The 21,252-nt window shown below is 43.4% G+C and overlaps 1 protein-coding gene, 1 long non-coding RNA gene and 1 pseudogene across 2 annotated transcripts; all 3 read right to left on the reverse strand.

Moving 5' to 3' along the window:
- Window positions 1-240: 240 nt before the first annotated feature.
- On the reverse strand, window positions 241-14,866 carry LOC109064961 (histone deacetylase 3). The gene is made up of 15 exons (XM_042737863.1): window positions 14,654-14,866; window positions 13,689-13,771; window positions 13,476-13,618; window positions 13,280-13,361; window positions 12,999-13,055; window positions 12,836-12,891; window positions 4,810-4,943; window positions 4,645-4,725; window positions 4,031-4,104; window positions 3,890-3,954; window positions 3,728-3,817; window positions 2,591-2,649; window positions 2,419-2,498; window positions 1,892-2,049; window positions 241-556 (listed from the first exon to the last, which is right to left on the reverse strand). The coding sequence occupies exons 1-15, from the start codon at window positions 14,706-14,708 to the stop codon at window positions 487-489; spliced, it is 1,287 nt and encodes a 428-aa protein (XP_042593797.1). The 5' UTR covers window positions 14,709-14,866; the 3' UTR covers window positions 241-486.
- LOC109060989 lies at window positions 12,180-12,687 on the reverse strand. Its single transcript, XR_006156407.1, has 2 exons — window positions 12,652-12,687; window positions 12,180-12,296 (listed from the first exon to the last, which is right to left on the reverse strand). It is a non-coding gene; the product is annotated as an uncharacterized LOC109060989 (long non-coding RNA).
- Window positions 14,867-16,290: 1,424 nt separating the features above from the next.
- LOC122139529 lies at window positions 16,291-19,366 on the reverse strand (annotated as a pseudogene).
- Window positions 19,367-21,252: the final 1,886 nt, after the last annotated feature.

Consider the following 21,252-nt stretch of genomic DNA (forward strand, 5'->3'; position numbering starts at 1 on the left):
TATAATACAAAGTATATTTAATAAACTTGACATATTTTTCTTAAATACATGCATGTGTTGTATTTATATATACATAATAAATATACACACTACACACACAGATTATGTAAACAAAAACTTATTTTGGATGCGATTGTTTATATATATATATATATATATATATATATACATACATACATACATACATATAAAAAAATATATATAATGTGTTATAATAAGAAGTTAAGAAGTTAGAAAGGCTCTTTTCCAAAAGATTTATTACAGAAACATTTTATAAACAAATTATGAAAAGGTCAAGAAAAAATATTCTGTTAATCATAACCACTTGGATACAGGAAATACAGTATGACATGATCTCAGTACAGATGCAGTATTAATACTCTAGAGCTGGGCTTTGATGAACAGAAAACACTGCTGTGACAATAACAGCTTCAGACACCGAAGGTTCATCCGCTCAGCTGTACGGCTGAAGGCCAGAGGTGATCTTCAGATCTCCACGTCACTCTCTTTATCATTATCATGGTCACCATCGTAAAACTCGTTCGCTGCTTCGGGCCTGCGATCAAACAGAAGACGGTCAGAAGATCAGGACCTTCAACATTCAGTCCAGCAGCTCACATCATATCTTCTGCGTCAGCACAGTACAATAACAATAGATACAAACAAGCTGTTTCTGAAAGACATTCATACTTTTAGCAAAGATGCGCTGAATGTATCAAAAGTGATGGTGAAGACATTTATAATGTTACAAAATATTTCAGATAAAACCCCTTAACTGTCACCGTCCCACCTGTGGGACGCTTGGCGCTCTTTTTTTGTTGTCCTTTTTCTCTATAAAACCTTTTAGTAATCATCATAAATGTATCATTTGAAAGCTTAGAAGCCCAAGATTCATCCTGTGAAAACGATTTTGAAATCGGACATTGCGTTACCATGGAAATGGTACTTTAAAATCTTATCGGACTCCTCCCCCTTGGACAGTGGACAGTGTCATATTACAAACTGCATTACGGTCTTTTAGAATCAAAACTTTTTATAATCTTGGCAACAAACATATCATTGGAAAGGTCTGAGTCTCAGGATTCCATATTTGGTGGTTATTTTGAGTATTGAAGTAAAATTGACAGAAATCTTGGGAAAAATTCATTAAAATTCAAAGGAGTTTTGGTGGCTCCCGGTGGCTGTTTGTGGTATGACGCCCTAAATAAAATCTCACAGGAACCTCAATTTTTTTCATATCAACTTCAAATTTGGAACATAACTTATTTAGACACAAGGCTTTAATTTTATACCAATATTAGAGTAAAACCTGTTACGTAAAATACTTATAATAAATAAAAAATTAATATAGTGCATTTTATTTACAGTACATTTAAACTTCTATAACTTTTTGATACTTTAATTTTTTGAAAAAATTCCACTTTTGCCAAACTCTGCTAATTTTCTTCTTTAAAAAGAGACCAACCTCAGGTCTATATTCCAAAGTGTAAATAAAACACAACAATTTAAGTTCGGATAGTGCACTTTAATGCCTATTTTAAAAAATGGGGGGTGACAGTTAAAGGGTTAAAGAATCCTGTCTCAGAGTTTCCACAAAAATATTGTGCAGCACAAGTGTGTTCAACATTGATAATAATCAGCAGCAATTCATCATATTAGAATGATTTCTGAAGATCATGTGACACTGAAGACTGGAGTAATGATGCTGAAAATACAGCTGCACATCACAGAAATAAATTACATTTTAACAGAGATTCACACAGAAAACAGCTAGTTTAAATTATAATAATTTCACTGTTTTTCTCTTGATCATAAATCAAGCAGATGGGGTGTTGGAGGGCAGACGGGGCGTCAGGGCAGGTGTTAAACACCAGTGTTAGTGTGCGGTCACCTGGAGAAGTTGTCTTCTGACCCGCGCTCGTCAGGGTCAGCCTCGTCTGGACGCTCGTAGCTCAGCAAATCTGAGGGAACGTCGTGGATCTGAACGCTTGGGGCGTGATTCAACATCTTCAGGTTCTCAAACACTGTTTGACGAATCTGCTCCAAATACTAGAAAACACAGAACACCACACTGCTCACTGCTGAAGACACACGCTCCAACCTTAATAATACAGCACACTATAATACCCTTCAACTAATCCTAAGTGTTACATTTTGATACGGTTTTATTTATTCTTTCACTTTTTTGCATTATTATAATTTAATACAAAATGAAAAGTTCAATTAAAAAAACAAACAATGCACATGGGTTTGATATCATCTTAGTACTTATCTGACATGAAGTGAACCTCCAGAGAGCATCTGATTTCTCATTATGCAACACTTACTGTTTTTTCTCAACTTGTTTATTTCCAGGTTTAAAATGCACTCTCAATGTAAAGACAGACACATAACATACGTGAGGGAAATAACTCATACTTGTCTAGAATTTTGGTTTTCTATCCTTGTGCTGACATCTGGGTGAAGTGTGAAGTCTGGAGCAAAATATTCAAAGTATTCTGCGCAGAGGACAAACACAACAACAGAAGTCACATGAGGCTGACTGAAGACAGACACGCGCTCTTCTCCAGAGACACAGTCACTCTCTCACCACTGTACGGCAGCTCATCACTGATCGACTCCTCAACCAGCAAAGACGTCTCATAGGTCCTGCAAGAGAACATGCACAGGGACAAGTGAAGACTCACACATTAGCAGCATTCACTGAAATCAAGCAGCTTAGAAACTGACAGTCTGAGACTCAACAGAGCGGAGAATAAATCGTAGGATAGTGAGTTAATCACAACAGTGGAAATGAACAGTAAACTGCAGTGAAAACTATTTTATTTATTAGTGGACACTGGCATTTTTAGCCGGTTTCTTTCTTTCTGAGAGTAAGTGCCTCTCATAAAGTATTAATGGAGATATGACCGGCTGCTGCAGGGGACGATGCTGTGGGCATAAGCCGAGACAAACGTTAATAAGAGATTTAGATGATGCTTGGTTTTGTTCTGAGAGAAGTGTGCATCTCAAAAAGCATTCGTGAAGATCAGAGGTTCTCTTGTGAAAAATAGACATCTGTCAAAAGAGTGTGACGTGTGTTTAACACGTTCCAACTTTAGCAGCTTTTTAAGTTAAGAAATATTTTGAATTGAAATATTCACAGCTTAAATATACAACTAAGTTGGGTTTGAGCCAACAAAAATTCAAGCCATATAAATAAAATTCATCATTTATTCAAATACAACATTCCAACATGCTTTTTTGTTTCAGACATTTGTCATTATTTTTCTTCCATATATGGTATGTGTATTTGCAATGTGTATCTTTGTTCTTATTTTTAAATATTTAAGATAAAATAGATCTTTGGCCCACTTTGGCCTAAATATCCACCTATCTTTTTTATATTTTGTTTCCCTGAAATGCTTTGTCTTTATAACAGGGGGATTAGTTTGGTCTTATTGTAGTTTAAAGAGGAAGCTGCTCTGAAGGTTCAGCTGCATCTAATACAACGTGTTTGCATTTTCATTTTGATAATTCAGACATCTCAACAAGGCTATTATTGAAGGACAGGAAGTTACACATTTACTTGACTTGACAGCAAACCTGTGTGTTAGTGATGAAGACACCTGCGCTCATGGCACAGAAGCAAAAACACTTCGGTGAACAAAATCATATGATACTCATTTGATTTGATATGACTCCTTTAAAGGTTACTTCATAACTCTCTAGTGAGTCGTGAACGTACCAACATCTGGCGACGTTTCGGACCGTGTATCCTCCTCCACCCAGAACGAGCAGCGGGATCTTGAAGCTCTTCACAAACTCCACACAATCTCTACAGACACGAGGAGCTTGAGCCGAGATGAGGATTTCAGATCAGTGTGTCGTGTGAGAGAAGAGGTCTTACCCGTGTCCTCGTATGCTGAGATTGAAGCATCCTAACCGGTCACAGCCCAGAGAATCAGCTCCACACTGCAGAGCGATCACAGAGATGAGCACAGCACAGCAGCACGACTGACAGAGAGAGAGAGAGAGAGAGAGGCCTCACCTGGAGAACGATGCACGTGGGCTGGTAGAAGTCCACCACCTGCTTGATGACCGGCTGAAACAGGTGTCTGTAGCCTGGGAACATCAACACAAACATCTCTCTGATCAACACAAGAGTAAAAGGAAACGTTTCCACACACCACTGACATACGTGTTCTTGTTTTAAGCATAACCTCGACTTTGTTCAATGTTTCAAGACTTGCATCTAAAGTAAACATATGCTGATTTAGGCATGTTTAGATATTTGTAATAGAAAATAAAAATACTGAGAAAGATATATATATTTTTTTTTTTGTGCAGTGCATGAAAACTTTAATGCCTTGACTTTCTGCTCTGACCCTTTCAAACCTCAAATTGTGAAAAGGGCAAATCAAAGGCTAAAGCTACTTAATACTCCCGCAGATACTCTCTCAACATACTGGTGCATCCTGGGAAGTTTTTATTTTACAGTAACGGTAATGTTTGCCATAAAGCTGTTTTTCTCTAGTATCTGCCCAGTGCAGTACCAGCAGGTAACTTGATGTGGTTAAACTGATTTTGCACATTTCTAAGTGTAATTGCATGAAGACTCTTATAATTAAGGACTATAAGAACGAAGAGGATGAATCATCTCACTCTGGTCATCGATCCCGTCTCGCAGGGGCACGTTCAGACAGTAGTAGCGGCCGCTCTCAGCTCCCACCTCATACATGTCACCTCACACGAACACAACAGACACATTAGAGTGCGTTCTCATTGTACTAGGAGCAACTTGTATCAGGCAGTATAAGAACCACATACCAGTTCCTGGGAAAAAGTAGTTCCCGTATTTGTGGAAGGATACGGTCATGACTCTGTCTGTGAGATAAAACGCTTCCTGAACACCATCCCCGTGATGAATATCAATGTCAATGTAGAGCACGCGCGGATGATACCTATCAGACACACACAAGCTGTAGCTGACGTGTCCTGGTGATTGTGCAGCTATGGAAGCAGCTTTCAGGAGGTCATGTTTAAAGCGTGTCATCAACAAACAAAACAATTGCAAAAAAATAAAATAACACCCACAATACTAGTTAATACCAAAACAGCTAAAAAAAAAGTAATTTAAAATGGTAAGTTCCCACATACATTCATGAATGTTATTTCTATATCATTTTGAATGATGCATTTTATAAAAAGAGTGTGGCAGGGTACCACCTCTGTCAACCTTGTTAAATTTCCAGTTCTACTGGCGGACAAATATGGACATTGATTCCGGTTAGAGAATCAGGCATGGTCGATGTGAATCCTTTCAAGCTTTTCTTTAATAGTACTTTCAGGTAATCAGAGATATCCATTACAACATCATCTGAAGATGTGATGGATCAAATGGCAGTATTTGACACAGGTTATTGCGTTGTGGTCTGTGAAACAGATAAAGAATACAATATGAATACAAAATCTGTATATATTCACTGCAAATTAACTCACAAAATATCAATAACTTATTAAATCACTCATCACAAACGAATACTCAACTATCAGATAATATATGAATATTATATAACAAAGTAAACTCCAATACACGGCATGACGCAGCATGAAATACAACAACACGTGTGAGTTCAATGTGATCAGACTAACGCGGCTTATGGAATTAGCGCCTATCCGCGATCACATCGCGATCGTCATTACACGTCTCAAAACATTCCACAGATCGCCAGACATTCACAATTATAACTACAAAGTGTTAATGAAATATTTACATGATTACTCACATTTGTTTGCATAAACGCACAACACTGAACAATAATGGAGAGCGCACGTCTGTATCTGGCTATTGCATCAGTCTACTGGAAGTAGCAACTACAATATCAGTCCGTCAGAAACCGTTTCTTAATTTCGGAGCATAGAAACATATTACAATTGCCGCCCCCCAATTACCGGCAGGCTAATTGTAGCCCTTAAGAAAGGCCATCCAAAGTGTCTTTATCCTCATCCCTCTTTGGAGGAAGTGGAATCAGTTTCACAACAGGACGCAGATACATTTTGTCCTTGACTTTGACTTTAGCTGTCCGAATCCTCTTGTCTGCTTCTGCATAGGTCTCTGTCACAGTACCCACAGGCCATAGTGCTCGTGGGAGTTGATGGTCAATTAGGAGCACCACTTGTCCTACTGCCAACCCTTTGCCATCCGATGTCCATTTCTGTCTGCCCTGTAGTTCTGGTAGATAGCTGCGTATGAAAGCAGTCCAGAACTGATCAGCCAATACCTGGCTATGTCGCCACCTGCGTTTGCCCAAGAGCTCGTTGGAGTCATAAAGGACTTGTGGTAAGGAGGCATCACGGCGTCCCATGAGTAACATGTTCGGGGTCACAGGGTCCGGGTCTGCAATGTCCGATGAAACATAGCCAAGTGACTTGGAATTAAGTGTGCCCTCTACTTCCACTAGTAATGTTTGCAGCACAGATTCAGGCACGGATTGTTCCCGTAAAATGACTCGCAAAGCAGTCTTAACTGACTTCACCTCTCGCTCCCATGTACCGCCAAAATGAGGGGCGCTCGGTGGGATATAGCGAAACTGGATCTGCTGTTTAGCCAGTTGTGTCTGAAGTTCAGGTGTCATTTGACTAAAGTATTCTCTTAACTCATGATCGCCTCCAGTGAAGTTGGTGCCGTTGTCACATAGTATCTCAAAGGGCTTCCCTCTGCGGGCTATAAAGCGTCGTAAAGACAGGAGAAAGGCGTCTGTGTCTAGGTGTTCAAGGAGATCATCTGGTTGTCAAGCACTTATATAAGATCCCCCATCTCTTTTCTTGACGTCGACCTATCTTCACCTGAAAGGGCCCGAAGCAGTCTACGCCAGTGGAGAAGAATGGTGGCTTGAACAGACGTAGCCTGCAGGGTGGAAGGTCAGCCATCTTTGGGTTCTGTGGCTTAGAGCGCCAAAATTGGCAATCCTGACAGAAATGTTGGTGTCTGCGCACAGCTTCCCGGCCTCTAAGCACCCAGTATCGACGGCGTAGCTCTGCTAGTACTCGTTCTGCACCAGGATGATTGAGCTGTTGATCTATGTCTTGGATGAGCAACTTTGTGACCTGATGTTGAGGGTCTAGGACGATAGGGTGAATGACATCAGGAGGCAGGGTTTCAATACGACGAAGTCGTCCTCCCACTCTGATAAGACCGGTATCTTTGTCATATTCTGGGGCGAGAGACCTCAATCGGCTGTCTGTCGAGATGAATTGTCTAGCTTTCAAAGCCCGCAATTCTTCTGGAAATGAATCAAGCTGTGCCTGTGCTAAGAGGAGCTTCTCTGCCTGTATATACCTTGAGGCTTCAGAAGAGTTGTCAGAGTTGGCCGCCCCATCACAGGACTCCACAGTTGCTTGAAGTAGCTCCTTCCAGGTTCTGAATTGACTGAAGTCTAAAGGCACTGGACTGGGAACAACTGTGATTGCTCCAACAAAGGATGCTCTTTTTATCTCGCTCAGGTCTGGTTCAGACTCTGCACTGGGTAATGCTGGCCACTTATTCTGTGGTTGAGTCAGGAAGGAAGGACCGGATCTCCATTGGTGAGGGCAAGCTAGTTCCACTAAGGTAAGACCCCTGGTGATGTGGTCAGCGGGATTTCTAGCAGAGTCAACATACCTCCATCTGGAAACGTCTGTCAAAGTCTGGATCTCGGCTACTCTGGACCCTACAAAGACTTTGTATCGGCAAGATTCTGATTTTAACCAATGCAGCACTGTGGTTGAATCAGTCCAGTATGTGACTTGGTGTATGGGAATGGTAAGTTCAGTCTGTATGACTTTAGCCATCTGAGCTCCAGAGAGCGCCGCGCACAACTCCAGGCAGGGCATAGATAGACATTTCCGAGGGGCCACTCTAGATCGAGCTAGGACAAAGGTGACATGGACTTCATCACTCTCGTCGGTGACCTGAAGGTAGGCGACAGATCCATATACCCTCTCCGAGGCGTCGCAAAAGACATGTAACTCTCTGACAGTGGACGGTGTGTCAGACTTGCCAGGAGCATAAGGTCGAGGGAATTGTAGTTTGGTGATACTGGAAAGCTCTGCAATCCATGTGGACCATTTCTCACGCAGATGTAAGGGTTCAATAGGGTCATCCCAGCTTAGGTTGTGTTTCCAGAGATCCTGGATCAGAGTCTTTGCCCTCGTGGTGAAGGGTAGGATGAACCCCAAGGGGTCATATTGGCTTGCCAAAGTCTTATACAGGTTCCTCATAGTGGGCTGAGCAGGCTCTGCTACACCTTTTGTATACCCAAGGGTGTCGTCGAGGCAATTCCATTGTAAGCTGAGTGTAAGTTCTTGCAGGTCAGTGCTACTCTGAGACAACCAGCACTCACTACTAGCTGATCTGGCTTCCGATGGGAGGTGCCTGAGAATGGATGGCACATTGGATGCCCATTGTCGGATTTCAAAGCCTCCCTGTAGCAAGGACTGACGCAATCCATCTATTATGGCCTTGGCCTCACCTTGATCAGAGGTACTGTGAAGGCAGTTATCAACATAGAATGAGGTCTCCACAATGTCAACTAGTCCAGCCATGGTATGTCGGTATTCTTGGGCATGATACTGAAGAGCATAAGTGGCGCAGCATGGGCTGCAGGTCGTACCAAAGGGAAGTACCTGCCACTCGTAAATGTCTGGGTGAGCTTCCTGGTTCATGTTCCTCCAGATGAATCGCAGGACCGATTTGTCACCAGGTAATAAACGTACTTGGTGGAACATGCCTTTTATGTCCCCGCTCACTGCAACTGCATGTTGCCGGAACCTCAATATCACGCCCAACAGAGATGTCCCAAGTGTTGGCCCTGTAAGGAGTTGTTCATTCAAGCTCTGACCATGGTACTGAAAGGAACAGTTGTAGACTATTCGATCCTTTCCATTGTGGTGCACTATGTGGTGGGGAATGAACCACGACTCTGTGGACTTGTCTACCTCATCTGGTGCTATCTTAGCAATGTAGCCTGCTGATTCAAGCTTTTGAATCTCAGAACAGTAAACTTGTGCTTGCTCAGGATTCTTGGCCAGTTTTCTCTCAATGTTTCTTAAGCTGGGGAGCACAGACTCCATACCTGCGTTAAGCAAAGTGATAGGAGTGCGCCTCAGCAGTGGAGTAGCATACCGCAGGACACCATCCACGTTCACTCTGACAGTGGCAGTCTGCAAAAGGTTATAGCACTGTTGGTCTTGTTTCGATCTTGTTATCACCTTTTCATTGTATGGAACAGTGTCAACTTGCCACAAGCGCTCAACATGCTGATACAGCTCGTCACGTGTTGGGGCTGTCATAATATGCAAACATTGTTGCAGACCTTTAGGGGGCTGAATTGGACACATTGGGCCTTGCAGTACCCAACCAAGCTTGGTACATATGGCAATGGGGCTGCTCTCTGCTCCTCTTCGCACTTGCTGAACTGGCGTCAGGAGGTGTGGCATATCAGACCCTATGAGGAGTAAGGGTTTGACGTTGTCAACTGGCTGTAAGGGTAGACCTCTCAAGTGGCGATATGCTTTCTGGAGTGTTGCCACAGGGTAAGTATGTTCAGCAAGGCTTAAACCAGAGGCAGTAAAGGCGTTTCGAATGACATACCTCTCTGTAGGTTTGGTGAGAGAAGACACCTCAAAAGTTACTGTGGACCCCATCAAGTTTGGTATGGCTCTGGTGGATTGTCTGCAAGGGAAGAACTTCTGGAGCTCCATCTAGCCTGAGCTGTCGAACCACTTGGGGAAGGACGATAGTTCTTTCAGAGCCGTCATCTAAGACAGCGTGAGCTTCCATTGTTTGGCCACCATTGTGCAAGAGAACTCTGACAACTTTTAGCATGACTTTCTGTGAGCGGTTGGGTCTATCTAGATAGATCTGTGTCGATGGTAGGCTCACCATAAGCACTGCTCTGGAGGTGTCATTAATCGAGTCATGCAGCACGGTAAGGTGAAGCTCCTTGCAGACTTTACACGGTCGCTTGAGGTTACAGGAGTCAGCTGAATGATTCCGACCACACTTCCAACAACGTTTGCCCTCTGCGATCCAGGTGATGATCTGTGCAGTGGTCAGCCTTTTGAATTTATCACAGGAGTTGAGATAGTGATCTTGGTTGTCGCAATGAGGACAATAGGGCTTTGGCTTGGAGATGACTTTTACCTGTGCCAGTGCAGAAGGCTTGACAGATTTCTCTGATGTCAGAAGTATAGGTGTTGAACGCTCTCGATGATATGGAGTGTATTTACTCTTCCCAGATGACTTTGTAGTGTCGGACTGAAATACAGCGGCTGCTCGGCTTGAGATACGTTTAGCTTGTGACTTCGTTTGTAACCAGGATGCGAAGTCAGGGAGAGTATAGGTTCTGTCTGTACCGGTTTGTAGAATTCCATGGCTCAGGCAGTATTCTACAAAGCCGTCTCGGTAAGCAGGTGGCAGTTTACTCAGAAGGCGGTCTACGTGAGAACCACACATGAGCTCATACCCATTTTGACCTTCCAGTGTTCTCAGCATGCCTACTAGGGATTGGACAGATAAGGCGAATGAGTCAAATGCATTGGAATCACCCATATTAAGGGGTGGTGTACTCATGATTGCACCTAACTCAGATTGCACAAGCTGCCTGGGCTGGCCATACTTCTCCTGCAAAGCTTGCAAGGCTGTGGTGTATGGCTGTGGGTGGTGCATATATGCTTTAGCCAGTTGTTGGGCACTAGCAAATTTCAGGTGACTCAGCAACACTTGATATTTGTACTGCTCGCTGATGTGGGTATGGTGACTTAAGAGATTATCTAAGGCCAACTTCAACAAGGCAAAGTCACTTTCAGTGCCACTCTCAAACACTGGTAGTGTGGGGCGAGGAATGCCATAGGCTGCTGCCATCAGAAGTTCTGTCCCGGGTTGGGGTATGTAACCAGCTTGAGGAACAGGTAGAGGTGAATATGGCTGAGGGCAGATGGGTGTGTTAGATAAGAGAGGTGCTCTATGATGAGTGGTTGGAATAGGCTGAGTCTGACTCGTAAGAGGGGCTGACTGCCTTGGTAATGGAGTATTCACATGTGAGGTTGATGCAATGGGTGCAACAGGAGGTTTAGTCTGTGATATCAGAACACTACCTGTGTATGGTGTCGCAAGCTGAGTCGCTGCTTGTTGCACAGGGCTGAATGGAGGTAGTGGTATTGAGACTGGGCTTGGCTGCTGCAAGACATGTGACATATTCTCCTCATAATGTGCTACTTGTGATCTTCCTTGGGTTTGAGTGACTGTACATGCGGACAACTGTGCGGTGTAAGCTGGAACTTGTAATGGCATAGTTGCTTGTAATGTCAATGGAGGATTTTTGAGTGACTGATCTATGCTCTGTGCCTCTGATACAGTCTGCGTGGCTTGGATCATGGATGATACGGGGCAGGGAAATTGCTGAGGTACAGGAGACTGGACTGGGCTGGCATGAAGTAACTGCGATGGTGGCACGGTTGTGTCTGGAGATCCTTCAGGACCTGCATCGTCCACACTCAAGTCTTGGCTGAGCAAAGAATTCACCAGTTTGGCCACTTCTAGGTCAGTCTCTGCCTTTTTCAGCTTACGTCGTCGTTCTAATTGGTTAGTTAGTGCTTCCTTTGCCACGAGAGCCTCTTCCTGAACACGTTGAGCCTCTGTAGCTTGTGTTTGCAGTTTCTGATATTCTATTTCTGCCAGCGTGTCCTCCTCTATCTGCTGAAGTAGGTTGTCATACTGCCTCTGCTTGATTCTCTCATCCACCATGGCTGCCTGACTGCTTGTGAGTGCAGAAGTAGCTTGCACACCAGAGATAATGGAATGACCACTGGATCTGGAATGAGAGCTGGCTTTACTGTGGGACGTTTTCCTCGATTGGCTCTTATGTTGGCTGTGACAGCGAGAAGAAGAGATTGGAGGAGGGTCCACTGGGGGTATGTAGCCAACCTCATAGTCACTCAGATGTGAAGGTGGTTTACTTTGTCTCTTGGGTCTGACCACAGGCTCCGCTGCATCACTAGCTGCAGTGTCCATATTGTTTGCTGTTGCCAGGTTCCGGCTCGAAGGACCAATTTGTGGCAGGGTACCACCTCTGTCAACCTTGTTAAATTTCCAGTTCTACTGCCGGACAAATATGGACATTGATTCCGGTTAGAGAATCAGGCATGGTCGATGTGAATCCTTTCAAGCTTTTCTTTAATAGTACTTTCAGGTAATCAGTGATATCCATTACAACATCATCTGAAGATGTGATGGATCAAATGGCAGTATTTGACACAGGTTATTGCGTTGTGGTCTGTGAAAACAGATAAAGAATACAATATGAATACAAAATCTGTATATATTCACTGCAAATTAACTCACAAAATATCAATAACTTATTAAATCACTCATCACAAACGAATACTCAACTATCAGATAATATATGAATATTATATAACAAAGTAAACTCCAATACACGGCATGACACAGCATGAAATACAACAGCACGTGTGAGTTCAATGTGATCAGACTAACGCGGCTTATGGAATTAGCGCCTATCCGCGATCATATCGCGATCGTCATTACACATCTCAAAACATTCCACAGATCGCCAGACATTCACAATTATAACTACAAAGTGTTAATTAAATATTCACATGATTACTCACATTTGTTTGCATAAACGCACAACACTGAACAATAATACAGAGCGCACGTCTGTATCTGGCTATTGCATCAGTCTACTGGAAGTAGCAACTACAATATCAGTCCGTCAGAAACCGTTTCTTAATTTCCGTTCCGGTGGTCTTTCTGACAAAGAGTGATGTCACTTCCTGTCCATCTCTCACTTACTTCAAAAGTTCAAGAATACTGATGACAATATCATTCACGTAGCAAAATCCAGACGCCTGGAAACGGAAAATAAATTAATATAGAGGCTTTTTAGACACCTGATGTGCTTGATGCTGTTTTTCTTCATCTTTGTATTAATCTTAAAAAAAAAAAAGAGGCTTACCTCAAACTTTTTTGCGTGATGTAAACCTCCAGCCCAGTTTATGGCAATGTCACATATCTATGCAATCAACAAATTAATCATCGAAAACAACTCATGAATTCATTCAGAGTTTAAAACCTTTTCTATGTTTCAAGTTTTAGTTTCATTTTTATTTACAAATCTTATGTTTTAAGTTAAAATAGCCTAGTCTTTCACATACTGAATGCATTATTTTCAGGAAGCAAAAATTAATTTTCAGGTTCAGAATGGTATGCGGTATGATTCTGTGCAAAGCCTCTGACCTTGTGGTTTAACTGCGTCGCTCCCTGCAGAGAGGCACCTGTGTATCTGGAACAAAACTCAAACAGACCTGGAAAGACAGGACTGGGAACACAAGGACCAGCGATCAGAGAAACAGAACTATATATCAAACCAAAAACATCCGCTACTTTCATGAAAACATGACTTAAAATCTCTGATAGAGAGAAGGAAACTGACCAGTCGTCTCCCACGTTGAAGGCGTTGAGGCTCTTGGTGAAGCCCTGCATGTTGTTGGGACTGACCTTCTGCAGGAAGTCGATGTAGTCCTCCGAGTGGAAGCGGCACATGTCGTGCTGGGACGCCTTGTACGGCTTGAACACCTGCACAGAGAGCTCTGCTCGTCAGGACCTGGGGTCAGTCAAGTGACTGGACTAAACAGACCGAGCATACCATCATCTTCTTGTAGAGCCCGTAATGCAGCACAAGACTGTGTGTGAGGGACAGCCGGTGAGGCTTCATGGGGTGGCCAGCACCTGCAGGAAAACACCAAATAATATAAACGTTCAGATACCTGAGGATGCTGCTGAGCTGTGGTCTGCGGTCTGCTCTATTCAGATTCATCAGACTCTTTCATGAAGGTCATTTTTTTGAAACTGAGATTTATGCATAACAAGCTTTCCATTGATGTATGGTTTGTAAGGAGCACAATATTTGTCTGAGATACAACTATTTGAAAATCTGGAATCTGAGGGAGCAAAAAAATCTAAATATTGAGAAAATCATCTTTAAAGTTGTTCAAATGAAGTTCTTAGCAGCTATGCATATTACTAATCAAAAATTAAGTTTTGATATATTTACAGTAGGAGATTTACAAAATATCTTCATGGAACATGATCTTTACTTAATATCCTAATGATTTTTGGCATAAAAGAGAAATGTATAATTTTGACCCATACAATGTATTGTTGTTTATTGCTACAAATATACCTGTGCTGCTGATGACTGCTTCTGTGCTGCAGGGACACAGATATTCAATTTCCTACTAGACACTACAGTATACATCTTAACTTAAAAGAAATGAATTAAAATAAATAAAAAAACTCGTCCAAGGCTATATATAACGTTACAAAATGAACCCAAACCACTTTTTTTGTAATAATAATAAAAAAAAAACGTATTTCCGAAACCGACTCATCAGAAGTGCCCTCTGCGGGGTAGTTTTGAATGAGTCTGTCTCAGCAGCCGGTCATTTACACTCTGCTCGCACATATTTGTTACTGAAATGCTGATTCTGCTGTACAGTGCACACACGTGCTGAGTGTTGAGAGCAGTGTGTGCTGATGTGTGTGTGTGGGTTCTGACTGTAAACACCGATGATTATCCGCCGCTGCTGCTGACACACAGCGCACTCTTACCGTAGTGGAAGTTCCCCACGTCTGGGTCGTAGAAGTACGCCGTTCGGTTCATCATTTTGTCGCAGAGCCTGAATAAAAAGGGTTATTTTTGAAACAATGAGAGAAAAATGTTTTCATTTATTTACTCTTTGCATCGGTCGGCATCTTCATTTTAGAACCGGAAGTGCGTTCTTCCTCGCGGCTGCTGCTGCCTAGAGCTCGTGCTGCACAGCGCCACCTGACAACTACTACAGTAAACACACACTTCCATTTCTTACAGTGTGAAGCTCTGAAACCATTGCAAATCATTAGTTTCAAACCAGAGCAAAAGGGTCTGGCTGCAGACTTGCACTTGCACTCTCAGACTTGCATTCTCAGACTTGCACTCTCAGACACTTGCACTTCCGGTAGTGACATTACTTGCAGTCTTTATTTTATATTTTGTTCTATTTATTTATTATTTTTTGTTTGAATCTCTCAACATTTTACAACAGCAGCCAGGTATTGAAGACAAGAAAAAAGAAACTAAATTACGAAGTCACTTGCAATCACCACTTGCACTCTCAGCTACCTGCGACGTCACTTGCAATCAACAGAAATCGTGCATGTTGCCAATGGAGACAAAAACGCTGTGGTGATTAAACGATTAAAACTAATTTAGTACCGTCACGTACAGGGGTCCTGCAAGAAAAAAAACAAGACCCGCAAATCCGCGGCCACAGAACAGCAGAATATGAATGCAATGCGCAAAGTCTCTCATTAAGCATTTTCCTCCCGTAGAAAACATAAACACTTAATATGGCTTAATGTATTAAGATGCTATTCAAATATCAAATTCAATATAGTTTATTAATATAATGAATAATGTATAAAACATGGCAAAACATGGCATAATGTGGCATAATATCAGACTAAGAAGATAAAGAAGAAACTCAATATGCTCCTCTTCATTATTAAAATATACATAAATAATATGTAGGGGAGCGCGGGGCACAACGTAACACTTTTTGGATTTGGCCAAATAATTAACAAAGTAATGGGGTTAGACAAACCATATTTTTAAACCAACAACATGCAAGCCTCTCTTACAAATGAGCACTGTTTGTATGTTCGTCGGACCTACCATTCCTGTGCTGTATCGCCCAAAGCGGATAGAGTCAAATGTTACAATTTACCCCGTGGGCGGGGTTAGTTGTAACAGACAGAGGGTTAGTTGTAACGGTTGCTGGAAGAGTCAGATTTCACACAATAAACTGGTTCAATAATTATAATAATTTATTTTAATAATTTAATAATTTTCTTATTACAGCCAGCATATCAGATAAATACATTAATAAATAAATAAATACATTAATAAATAAATAAATAAACATGAAAAACATGTCACACTTAACATTTATGAAGACATTTCAACCTCTTCAACTGTGTGATTTAAGGGAGATTAGACAACAAATCATGTCAATTTCTTTTTATTTTACTTTTAAAACAGACCTGTATATAGGCCTTAGTTTCATGAACCGATAGGCTAACATTTTAAAAATCATGTAACTTTCTTTTTTTATCTTAAGACATTTTAAAATGTGCATAAACCATTTCATTTCAAAAGACATTTAAACATTTGCTTAAGCTTTTTCAAGGTAAAGATCTTTTCACACCGTTTCTGTATAACTGATATTTTGAATAAATTGAATAACTGATTATTTTGTATCCGTACTAAAAAATGATAAATCTAACAAATATTCATGACATAGTAAGTGGAAACATTTTCAACATACCACTGTATGACGTGTAGCCTAGAAACTTTACTCATTAAAGGGATGGTTCACCCAAAAATGAAAATTTCCCCATGATTAACTCACCCTTTAGTCATCCTAGGTGTATATGACATTCTTCTTTCAGACGAATATAATTTGAGTTATATTAAAAAATGTCCTGTCTCTTCCAAGCTTTATAATGGGAGTGAATGGGTGTATTTTCCATCACAGATGAATGTGCTCTGATGGACTTCCAAAAAAAAATACTCATTAACTCTCATTATAAAGCTTGAAAGAGTCAGAACATTTTTTAAATACAACTCGAATTGTATTAGTCTGAAAGAAGAATGTCATATACACTTAGGATGGCTTCAGGGTGAGTAAATCATTGGCTCCTTTTCATTTTTGAGTGAACTATCCCTTTAATACAACTTACTCTTCATCACAGACGTGACAAACATAATGTTCATTTCCCTCTGTGCATAACTCATGTGACCACCCATCACAAAAGACACATTTAACCCATTTCTCTCCAGGTGCAGATGATGTAAATTCCTCCCCGCACACAAGGCAGTCGACTGAGTTACTTGATTTACTTCGCTTTTTCACACCAAGGCTTCTGTTCTTGGGGGCTGTCTTTTTACTCTTTCGAACCTCTTCCTCTGCAACGGCTGGAGTGTCTGTGAGGATGGCACTTATCTTCTTTCTGGGCTTGGCAACTTCTTTTCTTGGAGGTGCCTTGGGAAAGGGCCTGACTAAAGCAGGAATGAATTCAGGCACAGAGGAGCCCTGGTGAAGAGAGGAGGAGCCCTGGTGGAGTGTGGAGGAGCCCTGGTGGAGTGTGGAGGAGCCCTGGTGGAGTGTGGAGGAGCCCTGCTGGAGTGTGGAGGAGCCCTGGTGGAGTGTGGAGGAGCCCTGCTGGAGTGTGGAGGAGCCCTGGTGAAGAGAGGAGGAGCCCTGGTGGAGTGTGGAGGAGCCCTGGTGGAGTGTGGAGGAGCCCTGCTGGAGTGTGGAGGAGCCCTGGTGAAGAGAGGAGGAGCCCTGGTGGAGTGTGGAGGAGCCCTGGTGGAGTGTGGAGGAGCCCTGGTGGAGTGTGGAGGAGCCCTGGTGGAGAGAGGAGGAGCCCTGGTGGAGAGAGGAGGAGCCCTGGTGGAGAGAGGAGGAGCCCTGGTGGAGTGTGGAGGAGCCCTGGTGGAGTGTGGAGGAGCCCTGGTGGAGTGTGGTGGAGCCCTGGTGGAGTGTGGAGGAGCCCTGGTGGAGTGTGGTGGAGCCCCTGGTGGAGTGTGGAGGAGCCCTGGTGGAGTGTGGAGCCCCTGGTGGAGTGTGGAGGAGCCCTGGTGGAGAGAGGAGGAGCCCTGGTGGAGAGAGGAGGAGCCCTGGTGGAGAGAGGAGGAGCCAGCTGGAGTGTGGTGGAGCCCTGGTGAAGAGAGGAGGAGCCCTGGTGGAGTGTGGAGGAGCCCTGGTGAAGAGAGGAGGAGCCCTGGTGAAGAGAAGAGGAGCCCTGGTGGAGTGTGGAGGAGCCCTGGTGGAGTGTGGAGGAGCCCTGGTGGAGTGTGGTGGAGCCCTGGTGGAGAGAGGAGGAGCCCTGGTGGAGAGAGGAGGAGCCCTGGTGAAGAGAGGAGGAGCCCTGGTGGAGTGTGGTGGAGCCCTGGTGGAGTGTGGTGGAGCCCTGGTGGAGTGTGGTGGAGCCCTGGTGGAGTGTGGAGGAGCCCTGGTGGAGTGTGGTGGAGCCCTGGTGGAGTGTGGAGGAGCCCTGGTGGAGTGTGGAGGAGCCCTGGTGGAGTGTGGAGGAGCCCTGGTGGAGTGTGGTGGAGCCCTGGTGGAGTGTGGAGGAGCCCTGGTGGAGTGTGGTGGAGCCCTGGTGGAGAGAGGAGGAGCCCTGGTGGAGAGAGGAGGAGCCCTGGTGAAGAGAGGAGGAGCCCTGGTGGAGTGAGGAGCCCTGGTGGAGTGTGGTGGAGCCCTGGTGGAGTGTGGTGGAGCCCTGGTGGAGTGTGGAGAGCCCTGGTGGAGTGTGGAGGAGCCCTGGTGGAGTGTGGAGCCCTGGTGGAGTGTGGAGGAGCCCTGGTGGAGTGTGGAGGAGCCCTGGTGGAGTGTGGTGGAGCCCTGGTGGAGAGAGGAGGAGCCCTGGTGGAGAGGAGGAGCCCTGGTGAAGAGAGGAGGAGCCCTGGTGGAGTGTGGTGGAGCCCTGGTGGAGTGTGGAGGATCCCTGGTGGAGTGTGGAGGAGCCCTGGTGGAGTGTGGAGGAGCCCTGGTGGAGTGTGGTGGAGCCCTGGTGGAGTGTGGAGGAGCCCTGGTGGAGTGTGGAGGAGCCCTGGTGGAGTGTGGAGGAGCCCTGGTGGAGTGTGGTGGAGCCCTGGTGGAGTGTGGAGGAGCCCTGGTGGAGTGTGGAGGAGCCCTGGTGGAGTGTGGAGTAACCATGGTGGAGTGTGGTGGAGCCCTGGGGGAGTGAGGAGGAGCCCTGGTGGAGTGTGGAGGAGCCCTGGTGGAGTGTGGTGGAGCCCTGGGGGAGTGTGGTGGAGCCCTGGTGGAGTGTGGAGGAGCCCTGGTGGAGTGTGGAGGAATCTGCAGAGGATGTCAAGGTAGTTGGCTCTGGTCGGTCGGTTGCATATGCAGGAGCGAAGTCATTTTCTCCAAACACATCAGGGCTGTAGGGCCAGATACCAGTGCACCTAGATAAATAGACAGATAATTTATTCATCCCAAAGGAAATTAAGAATTTTATTATTTTATATTTAATAGATAGATACCTGAAACCCGACATGATGTTCTCAGGTGTTGTTGCCTGTGGCAACGCTTTTGCAACAATCCCAGGGAGGTCGTATATTGTGGCGTTCTTGCCAGGGTGAGCTTTCATCCAGGCGTCCAGGTGCGTGTTGACCCTCCCTTTGAAAGATCGAAAAACTGTTCTGTCCAGGGGACAGAGCTTATGAGTGCAATGTGGTGGGAAAGTAAGTAAAACGATGCCTCTTTCTCTACAGAAATCCATGGCTGGCACAGACAGGTGGGACACATGATTGTCCAGCAAGAGAAGTACCTTCAATTCTAGCGAGGGCTTCGTATGGTTGGCAAAGTGGTGAAGGAACTGCAAAAATTCCTCTGCCTACATCCAACTAGACCCATTTGCTGCTCCAGCTGATGCAGGTGGCCCTTCGTTGATGAAGTGAGAGTAAACTCGTTTACGGAGAAAAACAAAAAAACGGAGGCATCAAATTCCCCAGGGCATTAATGGCCACTGCCACAGTCACAAGCGTACCCCTTTCTCCAGATGTCATTGCTCCGATCTGGCGCACTCCTTTTGTCGCAATTATTTTTTCTGGGGTGTGAACTGTGGTCACACCAGTCTCATCCATATTCCATATGTCATTTGGCCTAAAATGGTGAGTTTTGTATACAGTGTCTAAATTGTTAAAAAAAATTCCTACATTGTGAGAATTGAAACTAGTTGCTCTCGCCATACTGGTGGCTTGTGGTTTTCGTAATGAAAGAGACCTGTTCCTTTTGAGGAAGGATGTAAACCAGTCTTTGCCTGCCATTTGGGTTTTTGACCAGGATTCTGGGAATTTGCAGTGGAACTTGACTGCGCATTCGAATGCAAGTTTTCGAACCTAAAAAACACAAAAATATAAAAGGGGGGAAAAAAATAAGTCAACTACATGAATTGCTTTTACATACATCCCACAAGGCATCCTAAAATTGCTTATTCGTGTAAGTATATATGCATACTTGTATGCATGTGTGTAGCCTATGTATGTATTTATGTGTGTGTGTGTGTGTGTGTGTGTGTGTGTGTGAGAGAGAGAGAGAGAGAAAGTGTGTAGGCCTATGTATTAAATAATTTATTCTAAGCATTCAAACAAACGAACCTACCATTTATAACAGAAACAGGCACTTGAATGTGAACAGAATTCAACAGAACAGAGCAATAATTCCTAGCTTATCCTAGTTCAACCAGCCTACCTCCTTGGGGCTCAGCCCATAACACATTGCTGCCACACGACTCAAATACGCAGCAAGCTGCTCCTCCTGCTCTGAAGTAAACACCTTTTTGTGTGAAGAGTAACCCACTGGAGGTAGTGGTGATCTTACTCCCTGCTCCTGCAGTCTGTGTTTACGTGTTATGAATCGGTGTAGAGTAACATGGCAGATGCCATAGCTACCTGCCACGCTCTGCAAGGACCTGCCTCTCTCCACCTCTCCGGCTGCCAAACTAAAAACTTCCCTAGTAGTTTGTCCTCTAGTTGTTGACTTTCTACTATTTCTAACCCTGTGAATAAAAGAAATGCAACAAGTGTTTGTGCAAACTGTACTTACTATAATACAAATATAAATTAACAAATTTATATAAATAAAAAATAAAAAATCTACATGTGTGTGTCTGTGTACACACACACACAGCATTTATATTTAACGTTATAATCTATATATACATACATATGTATAATATGCATATGTATGTATAACGTTATATAGCTTATAAATGATATATGTGTTTGAGTGTGTACACAAACATAATTTATAAGCTATATATATATATATATATATATATATATATATATATATATATATATATATATATATATATATATATATATATATTTTATTTATTCGCTAAATGTACTTGATACAATCCGACATTGCCGATTATTATGTGCGGCTTAGTTGTAACACCGTGTTACAACTAACCCCGCTGTGTAGTGTTTACCTCAGGACTGTTTAGCAGTCACTATGCGTTTTTCACATCTTTCAAAATGGTAACATCTTTTAGCCAAGAAGACGGTAATCACATCAATATAAGGTTGGACTAACCTACTTTCATACATAATTTAAAAATCGAAAAAACAACTATTATAAAAAACAATACTTACA

This window comes from Cyprinus carpio, chromosome B14 (assembly GCF_018340385.1).
Source record: "Cyprinus carpio isolate SPL01 chromosome B14, ASM1834038v1, whole genome shotgun sequence".
Classification (NCBI taxonomy): domain Eukaryota; kingdom Metazoa; phylum Chordata; class Actinopteri; order Cypriniformes; family Cyprinidae; genus Cyprinus; species Cyprinus carpio.

Excerpts from the sequence above, each read along its gene's own strand:
- LOC109064961 (XM_042737863.1), bottom strand. The coding sequence starts at position 14,708 with ATGATGAACCGAACGGCGTACTTCTACGACCCAGACGTGGGGAACTTC. Across the intron at positions 4,726-4,809 it reads CTACTTTTTCCCAGGAACTG|GTGACATGTATGAGGTGGGA; the intron begins GTATGTGGTTCT and ends TGTTCGTGTGAG. Across the intron at positions 3,955-4,030 it reads CCACGTGCATCGTTCTCCAG|TGTGGAGCTGATTCTCTGGG; the intron begins GTGAGGCCTCTC and ends ATCGCTCTGCAG.